This window comes from Silurus aristotelis, assembly GCF_946808225.1.
Source record: "Silurus aristotelis genome assembly, chromosome: 9".
Classification (NCBI taxonomy): Eukaryota; Metazoa; Chordata; class Actinopteri; order Siluriformes; family Siluridae; genus Silurus; species Silurus aristotelis.
The window spans coordinates 15,895,722-15,906,019 of NC_139582.1; the positions used below are offsets into that span (position 1 = coordinate 15,895,722).

At 41.5% G+C, this 10,298-nt stretch overlaps 1 protein-coding gene across 2 annotated transcripts in view; it reads left to right on the forward strand.

Moving 5' to 3' along the window:
• The window catches only part of lrfn5a (leucine rich repeat and fibronectin type III domain containing 5a), a gene marked incomplete at its 3' end in the record, with an annotated part of 37,378 nt that extends 34,804 nt beyond the window's left edge, over positions 1–2,574 (forward strand). The window contains exons 3-4 of one of the 2 annotated variants that reach the window (XR_014535198.1): positions 720–1,727; positions 1,919–2,574. Coding sequence is in view for 1 of the 2 variants with exons in the window: in XM_083551053.1 (XP_083407179.1) it covers positions 720–1,659 (940 nt within the window). Of the gene's footprint in view, positions 1–719 lie in introns of both variants that reach the window. The other variant, XM_083551053.1, reaches the window with a different exon arrangement.
• Positions 2,575–10,298: the final 7,724 nt, after the last annotated feature.

Genomic DNA, 10,298 nt, shown 5'->3' on the forward strand with positions numbered 1-10,298 from the left:
ACACACACACACACACACACACACACACACACACACACACACACACACACACACACACACAAACACACTCCACCTGTCTCTGCTTCAGCGAGACACACACTTGCCCCATTCAGAGCTCTGAAAGGATGCCTGTGCATTCAGAACACACACACACACACACACACACACACACACACACACACACACACACACACACACACACACACACACTTTTCTTGTGGAAATGGGTTTAGCCAGTAGCGCAGGAGTCGAGCTGAATGAATGGAGATTGTAAAGAAAAATGAGTTTGTGATTGGAGTCAGTGAACAGCGCTCGGAAATCATTTCAGCCAAATCCATGCTAAGTCTTTGTGTGTGTCTTTGTGTGTGTGTGTGTGTGTGTGTGTGTGTGTGTGTGTGTGTGTGTGTGTGTGTGTGAGTGTGTTAATCGTCTGCTTTGATAATGAGACGTGAATGCGGCTGAATTATTACTGTCACAATTCATCAAACAACTAATTACATCACTGATCATTCTGACTACGTGTTATACAAAAATATTTTGTGATACCTCATGGAAAAGACACACACACACACACACACACACACACACACACACACACACACACACACACACATATGACGGTAAAACCCGACTGTGCTTTTATTATAAACAGAGGTGTTTTTGATGCATTTTCTGATCTCCAAATCCTAATTTATTTATTTTTTCTCCTCCGAACACAGAATGATTCCACCGACGAGCAAAAACTTCCTGGTGAACAACCTGGCAGCCGGGACTCAGTACGACCTCTGTGTCCTGGCCATTTACGATGATGTCATCACATCCCTCACTGCCACGCGTGTCGTCGGCTGCATACAGTTCACCACCGAGTCAGAGTACCTTCACTGCCACTTCATGCAGTCGCAGTTCCTAGGAGGAACCATGATCCTGATCATCGGCGGCATCATCGTGGCCTCCGTCCTGGTCTTCATAATCATCCTCATGATCCGCTACAAGGTGTGTATTAGTGGAGATCGCGCCAAAGGATCCGCCACCGGGGTGCAACCCGACGCCACCCCCAGTCCCTCCGCAAATAAAGAGGGCGCCATGGCTCTCGAGGGAGGGGACGACTGCCAGAAAAGCTCCGCCCTCGGCTTCCCAGATTCCCTCACTCGGTCGTCAGAGACGTCTCTTCCAGATTGTTCCACTGAGACGTCTGTAGTGAGTCAGATCTGGGACACGGGAGGATCTTCAGGGTCCGTCAAGCCAAAACGGAGACCGGCGCCGAAACCCGAGGAGAAGCCCGAAAAACCGCTCGGCGCCGACACCCACAACACCAATCGCAACAACTCCAAAACACCCCTTCTGCGTTCCGTTCCTCCGTCTGGCCCCGCCCCTGTGCTGCCTTCTTGCTTCAGGGACACGCCCATTTTGAGGAGGGCACCGCCTCGTCCCTCTGTATCCAAGTATCTCACACTGCCGGCGGGAGGGACGCGAGCCGTCCCACGCAGGTACTCACTACACGAAGACTTATCCGAACACCAGCGCTATGCGGGCAAACCCGGGAATGTTCGCTGCAAGCGCAGTGTGTCCATGAACGGAATGCTGGCCTTCGCGGGAACCTCGGAGTTAGATAAAGGGGTGTATTCCAGCTCGGAGTGGATCCTCGAGAGCACAGTGTGAACCACCAGCTAACGTCCTACCACTAGCTAACGTCACGCGCGTGTGTGTGTGTGTGTGTGTGTGTGTGTGTGTTTTACAGGTTCTTTAAATTCATAAGAATTCTCAAGATCCAGCTGGTGTGTAATGTTGACGGTTATTAGCGGTTAGCGCTCATAGCTTTAAAACTTCACAGCACCGTTTATAAAAATCCAACTCGCACCACGTACATGTAGAATTCTTACGATTTGCGTGTGAGTGTGTGCGTGTGTGTGTGTGTGAGCGTGTGTGTGTACACATTTGCATGTGAGTTTTACACTTTATTTTCCCTTTCTTGTTCTCAAAACTGCTTTTTTTATTTTGCTTAAATTTTATTTAATTTTTTTCCGAAACTTCTCTGAAAGCTCGTGGATGAACAGGACGCTCGCTTGCCTTGAGGAAGTTTCCTCTTTCTGCTAATCGCGCTGACAAAAAAAAAAAACGGAAAAAAAAAACAACACGTCAGTGCCTTCATACAAAACAAGAAACGGAAATAAAAAGAAAGGAGCTCCGGCTGACTGAGGACCGAATTTCACCCGACTGAGGCGAAGCTCACACACAAAGCCTTCTTTACTTTAACGTTGATGGAAATTACGTCTCCTGTTTGTGAAAGAGAAATTTAGAGAGAGAGAGAGAGAGAGAGAGAGAAACTACACGGTATTACAAACAAAAAAACAACTGGATCTGTTAATAAAGGGATATTTTTTAAAGTAAAGAATTATCAATTTGTTTTTCTTTTCAGTGACATTGATATTGCCTTAATTTGAAGGCAGGAAAAAAGAAAAAGAAAAGAATAAGTGTACAGAAAGACAACATCTACTGTGTTGGTATGTTGTGTAAAATAAAAAAAAAAATAAAAAAAATAAAAAATGACCACATGTTTGTCAGTGGTGCAGTAACGGTGAAGAGACTCGTGGTCTGTTGTTCCACAAAATACGACGCTTTTTTATCGTCCTTTTTAATTTAATGCTAAAAAAGAAAAAGTTTCATTATTTATACATTTTATTAAAACAAATATGATCAATGCCCTCACGTATTTTCAATCCATCATCCAGTCCAACGTCCATCTATCATCCATTCTAACATCCAATCCAACATCCATATACCATCCAATTCATCATCCAATCTAACATCCATTCCAACATCCATCATCCAATCTAAGATCTAATCTTGCATCTATTATAACATCCGGGGCAGGGCGGGGCAGGTTGGGGCAGGGCAGGTTGGGGTAGGGGAAGGCCAGGTTGGGGCGGGGGCAGGGCAGGTTGGGGCAGGGCAGGCCGGGCAGGTTGGGGCGGGGGCAGGGCAGGTTGGGGCGGAGGAAGGCCAGGTTGGGGCAGGGCAGGTTGGGGCAGTTTGAGGCAGGGCAGGGCAGGGTGGTAGTTCTGTAATGGGTGTGTGGTAGAACGCTGTGTGATTCCTTTTACTCTCTCGTTGCTTTTGAGAAGCACAGACTGGATTCTTTGCTGAGAGTAAATCAGTTCTTCAACATCTGGGATTATTTTATAATTTTTTTTTTTTATTATTAAAAAAAAAACAAATGAATAAACACAAAGTACACAAACTAAAAAGACCCAAAGAGGAACAAATCACAGAGAAGAACGAAAGTGCAAAAGTCAAAATTTATTTTCATTACGGTGCTTTTTGTCTAATTTCAGCTTCTGAAAAGTTTCTAATCATCATTTTCTTTTGTGAAATATTTGATGTTGTTTCCCTTTGAAACTGAATTCAATCTCTTTTTTTTTTACAGCCAATTTGTCTGTGTGTGTGTGTGTGTGTGTGTGGATGTGGATGTGTTTGTTTGTGTGTGTGTGTGTGTGTGTGTGTGTGTGTGTGGGTGTGTTTGTGTGCATTTGTGTGTGTGTGTGTTTGTGTGGGTGTGTGTGTGTGCGTGTGTGTGTGTTTGTTTGTGTCTGTGTGTGTGTGTGTGTGTGCGTGTGTGTCTGTTTGTGTTTGTGTGTGTGTGTGTTTACAGGTGAGTGTGTGTTTACAGGTGTGTTTGTGTGTGTGTGTGTTTACAGGTGTGTGTGTGTGTGTGTGTGTGTTTACAGGTGTGTGTGTGTGTGTTTGTGTTTACAGGTGAGTATGTGTTTACAGGTGAGTATGTGTTTACAGGTGAGTATGTGTTTACAGGTGAGTGTGTGTTTACAGGTATGTGTCTGTGTGTGTGTGTGTGTGTGTGTGTGTGTGTGTGTGTGTGTGTTTACAGGTGTGTGTGTGTGTGTTTACAGGTGAGTGTGTTTACAGGTGTGTGTGTGTGTGTTTACAGGTGAGTGTGTGTTTACAGTTGAGTGTGTGTGTGTGTGTGTGTGTGTGTGTTTACAGGTGAGTGTGTGTTTACAGTTGAGTGTGTGTTTACAGGTGTGTGTTTGTGTGTGTTTACAGGTGAGTGTGTGTGTGTGTGTGTGTGTGTGTGTGTGTGTGTGTGTGTGTGTGTTTACAGGTAAGTGTGTGTTTACAGGTGAGTGTGTGTTTACAGGTGAGTGTGTGTTTACAGGTGTGTGTGTGTGTGTGTGTGTTAGTGTGTGTGTGTGTGTGTGTGTGTGTGTGTGTGTTTACAGGTGAGTGTGTGTTTACAGGTGAGTGTGTGTCAGTGGGTGAGGGCCAGGACGGAGTGATGCTAATCCTGTATAAATGAGAAAGAGCAGCGTGAGGGATTGCTGATTTTGCATCGTGTGTAGAAGACATGCTGATAATCCACTGATTTGGCTTGTGATTGGACGGACTAATCCAAGGCCTTCGGATTGATGTGTGTTTAAAATGCAATGCTTGGAAAACACACACACGTATTACGGATTAGCATCGAACACTCAGGCGAGCTCATTTTATCTTCGATTTTTCATCCGATTCAAAATCGTCTCTGATTCCGGTTCAGTGAATCAGGAAATCAAAGTCTTTGCATCATGTGGCTCGTGCTGTAGATCCATAACTCTGGTTCTAAAAAGGCTTCTGTTTGGAGAAGAAAAAAAAGAGCCACGTGCCTCTTTTCAGCTGCAGCAGCTTCCCGTTTAGAGTCGCTTTTCCAGAACCGGATTAATTTTAAGATCACGATAAGACGCATTTGTGCTCACAAATCATCTCCGCTGCTGAAATTTAACAAGAAGAAGGAGAATAATCCTCGTCTGACTTTCACACGCGCGAGCAGGGATCACTTGAGCGTGTAGGAACGTCGCTGAGATGGAAACCTTCCCATATGTTTCATATTATTATTTACTGCAGATACAAACATGTTATAATCATATTATTATTTATTAAAAGTGATAAACAAACAAACGTTCCTACTAAATCAATAATTATAGATATTAATTGTAGAAAAGAGTTATTTGTTATAAGTGTAAAATATATAAGCATTATGTAATAATTTATTTATTTTTCAGTGATTCTGAATGTGTGTGTGTTGTTTTTGTTCATGCATTATAAGCCCTGCACAGGCCGCTTATGAAGCTTGAATAGGGTCCTCTAGCTGCAGTGAAAATCCATCATTTCGTTACAGGACCATACTCTTCCTCCTTATAATCTTCCTCTTCCTTCTCCTCACGTCATCTCTGACATTGCAATGCTCATTAATGCTTATAAATGTTTAATTCAGTGCTCCTGCAGGTGGTATAAAGTTCTTATTATAGTTATCTTGTGTGTATATGTGTGTGTGTATACGTTATTACATTAACGCTTTATAAAATGCTCACATTCTGACGTGCCACTGAACGCAAACATGAGCACAAAATCTAAACCTGATATCAGTGCAAATGCAATGCTGAATACAAATGAAGCAAGGCCAACACACACACACACACACACACACACACACACACACACACACACACACACACACAGAGTCACATAGCAGAGAAATAAATCATAACACAAATGGCAGAGAATAAGGTCTGGCTAATGGACAAATGAGTGTGTGATCTGCCTCTAATGTATATATATATGTGAAAAGGGTAGACAGAGAGAGAGAGAGAGAGAGAGAGATGAAGTGAAAGTGCTCTGATTGCTGGCCATCTGGATTCCTTGCGGAGAAAAATATCTCAAATATGCACAGTGACAAAATCACACATACACACTGCCTCATTTACAGCAGCGCCTAAAAACAAACACACACACACACACACACACACACACACACACACACACACACACACACACACACACACACACACACACACACACACACACCAGTAGCAGCGTTGCACATATCAGAGATCATGGACGGCTGAAAGTAAAGATCATAAACAGTTTAACACACAGAGCAGCATTACAGCAGATCTACAGTCTGTCTATTTACTCCATTCTTTATTTTTCTTATAAATCCTGCTCAGGGCACAGGATCCAGATCACTCAGTGTCAGACAGAAATAAACCCTGTCCAGGACACCAGAGCGCGCACACACACACACACACACACACACACACACACACACACACACACACACACACAAATCTTCGTGGACTTTGGTGTAATCATCTCACCTCCTGCCATGTTTCAGGGAGGAAACACGAGAACCAGGACGAAACTTTGCTCCCTCTAACTCTGATTGAGTAAATCTTTTCTGCATGCTTCACTGCTGAAATGAAGGCAGTGCAAATCGCGGATGAAAGTGTGAAGAACTTTCTGAAAGTCTTTGCTACATGTCAGGGAAGAACTCACTCGTCTCATCAAGACCTTTTTCAATTTTCAGTTTCATTCCACGATCGTTAGAGACGATTTAAACATGAGCTCTCGTGCCGCTCTGGTCTTGTTGCTTGGGGCTTCAAATGGTGCTGGACCTCCTGAAGGCAAAATCCATGAAAGTTTCACATTTCAAAGTTTACAACTTGTACCAAAGGTCCCATGGCTCGTGTTCAGCTCTAACCCAGGAACTGCCCTAACGCCTGCATGTGGACCTCGTACAAGTGAATCGTCACACAGATCACCTGCGGGGAAACAAAAGACTCCATCAGTCACTAATTAGCATTCAATCAGGTCCAGGTGGAAAGTAAATATGTAAAAACACTACAATGATATGCTCTTAAGTTAAGAAGGCCATGATGGATGGGATTGTTCCAGAAAGCACATCCAGTTGATGCAGCAGGTGTAGTCCTTCCTAGAAGCACATTCGATTACATCACTACTGTATGATAAATAATCACTGAACAGTAGGTCTATTATGAGCCACCATGCCTGCTTTAATCAAAAGGTTCAGGCTCTTTGTTGTTACCTAGAATAATGGAGGCTACAGCAGGGGGCAGACCACACCGTTATAAAATAACCTTATAATTAATGTTCTGGAGTCATACGCAGTCTCAGTCTCGGGTTAAAAGCATATATTGTCAGGTCAATACTTATTTATATCTTAAAGACATGGATTAGGAGGGTTCATGGACACAAGTGTACTAGATGCTGTTGCCCCTCCCCCGTCTCATATCCTATTTTACTCAGGTTTATTGATGGTGCAGTGGCTCACTGTTCTTATGTCTTGTGGCTCTTCCATTTATTCATGCTGCCATATCTAATATCAGTACATCAAATAGCAATCTGTGCAATATATGACTATTCTGAAAAATCTGTTCTTCTCTCTCTCTCGCTCTCGCTCTCGCTCTCTCTCTCTCTCCAGCTACCCCATTACACCTTATGCCTGATCACATCTTGCCTGATCCACCCTGAAGCTGTACTTCTCTTTGGAGTCTCCTTCACCTGAGAATGACTGGTTTCTTCTCAGGATGGTTCCCACACAGTGAGCCTGAAGGCACGAGGTACGACATGGATACTCTAAATATAGCTGTGGATGATCTCAGTCATTAAATAGTCAGATTACACTTTAAACTTTTACTCTAAAGTCATTTCAGATATTTAGTAATCAGATGCTATACACCTGAAGATATTTAAAAATAGAATGAGATAAAAATGGCTCTGATGCCTGAAGATCACTTTAATACACATTTAAATGTTTTTTATTTGTCGTATAATTAACAACAGTTTGACACTGAACAATGCGGCAGTGAACTGATTTTTTTTAGACTAAAAAATCCCTTATAGCAATAACATGAAATTTACAATACAATAGTAAATAGGATTGAATATGTAATAGAGGGTTATATGTGATACTAATTGACTGATTTAGTTGATTGCGAGTTTGTTCTTGGCACCAGATAAAAGCTTGTTTGGAATTTAAATCGACATTTATACTGTATATATATTTCTTTAAAGCTGAATATAAATAAGATTAAATTTCCTCAGTTATCAGTGAAGGATTGTGGGTGAAGTCTTCACTCTGTCAGACGGAGAGCACTGATGTGTGAGTGGGAATAAAAAACACCACGCCAAAGGATTTGCTGTGACTAATTAGACACATCGAATGTGTTCGTGCAGTGTTAATGCAATGTGGCATGTTCAGGCTATAATTGGATCATATTTCATCACACTACAATGTGACATGCACTTCTCCTTCATAGAACTTTCTCAACTTCACATTCTTCACAACATTTTAAGGAACAGGAGCATGAATTAACATATATTAAGCTTTATCTGGAGCTATAATAGTGTAGATTTATTATTGCCATTATGGTCTTAAGACTAATGCATTTGTTTACAAACAACATTTCTCAAGTCGTCAGTACTCTGAGATTAAAAATTAACTAAAGCCAGAAACGACAAAAAAGAACAATCAGTACACAGTGTGTGCAAAATTTATAATTAGAGACTGAAACTGATCTTAACATTCTGTAGAAACTGAAATCGTAGTTTCTTGATCAGTATTAATTACACACCTGCACTGTTCTAATAACATTTCTATCCTGAAACTGATCTGATACTGAGCTGAAATGATTAGATATTTATACAGATCCATTACTGTTCCAATACAGATTCAATACTGTTCCAATACTGTGCCGATAATGTTCCCATACTGATCCATTACTGTTCCAAAACGGATCTATTACTGTTCCAATACTGATCTATTAATGTTCCAATAAAGATCCGATACTGTTCCCATACTGATCCATTACTGTTCCAATACTGATCCATTACTGTTCCAATACTGATTCCAATACTGATCCATTAATGTTTTAATACGGATCTGATACAGTTCCCATACTGATCCATTACTTTTCCAATACTGATCCATTACTGTTCCAATACTGATCCATTACTGTTCCAATACTGATTCCAATACTGATCCATTACTGTTCCAATACTGATTCCAATACTGATCCATTACTGTTCCAATACCGATCCATTATTGTTCTAAATCACCTCACCTGATATTAATTTAACACTGATTATACATGGTCCCGTATGTCTTTCACTGTTCTGACACTGTTCCTTCACTGATCTTTTACTCTATTGCTCTGATGATGTTACTACACTGTTCCGATGCTGTTCTTGGATTCCGATCCGTTACATCGATCCAGTGTCCGTTCTGCTGGTGTTTTGATGCTGATCCCCATTAAACTGATCAGATACTCTCATGATATAATCCTGAACTGTTTCAGCACTGACCCTAAAATCATTTCTCAGATACAGAAAGAATTTTGTATTAAAATTGTGGATTCTGTTAATTAATAACTGAGCAACTATTCCCAGTGTATGGAAATCCATTATTCTCCCAGCGCAGAGAAGTAAAGAGAATATAACCCTTGTTACTATCTGAATAAAAACCTGTGGCTTTGAGCAGTTTCAGTCTATAATCAGTGCTATCGAACTGTTTCAGTAACTGGCCTTGAAACCTTCATCCACGGTGGAGATTCGATACTGTGTGAACACAGAATTCTTTGAAACAGCCAGTTGTAGGAGAATGTTGCTTATCTGCAGTGCTGCATCCATTCCGTGTCAGAATTAGTGTCAGAATTGACCATCGCTGTCAATAATCCCTTCAGGTCTAACAACAAATAATTGGAATTCCTTGCTGCTGGCTGTCATGTGTCTAAGAAAAGCTCAAGTTGACACTGATGGGAATTTCTTGACTGGCAACAGTCATCTTTTATCTGCTGACATTTTCCATGAGAAAATTTATAAAGGAGGGGAATCGCTGAGTATGTGCAGGAAATTGTCACACGGCCACTAATGAGGCACAGATAATGCAAGCTAAAGCAGGTGATATCACATAGGGCAAGTCTTAACCTGAATGTTACTTATGGAGCACTGCATAATGGAGATGGATCAAATTTAACTACGAAGTTTGAGACTAAAAAGCATGCAATCTCTGAACATCTCGGTCTATGGCAGAGGAGGGAAGTGATGAAGTACAAATACTAGATTTTTCTGGTATCAGTTTTTTACTTCAACAGACTTTTTACTTTCACTTATTAAATTTTTTACACAAATATCTGTACTTTCAACTTCTTACTTTTTCACACCGGACTCGTTACTTTGGTTTTAATCTGTTTGGTAAAATCTCAATATTTTTTCTTCTTATTGTGCCGTGTTTCAGTCCATCAACCTGTTTCCTGTCATTGTGTTGCTTTTTCAATCCACTGGTGGATCATTTCCTGTCTCTCCCACACACCACAGACGTAGACTAGTTTATAAAGATAATGAGGGCAGCAGAAGGCAGTAAGAAGTCTGGGGTTAACGTGGATGAGACAGAGGGAGTGAGTGATGTAAACATGACTGAGAACAGAGACATTCCTGATCACCTGATCATC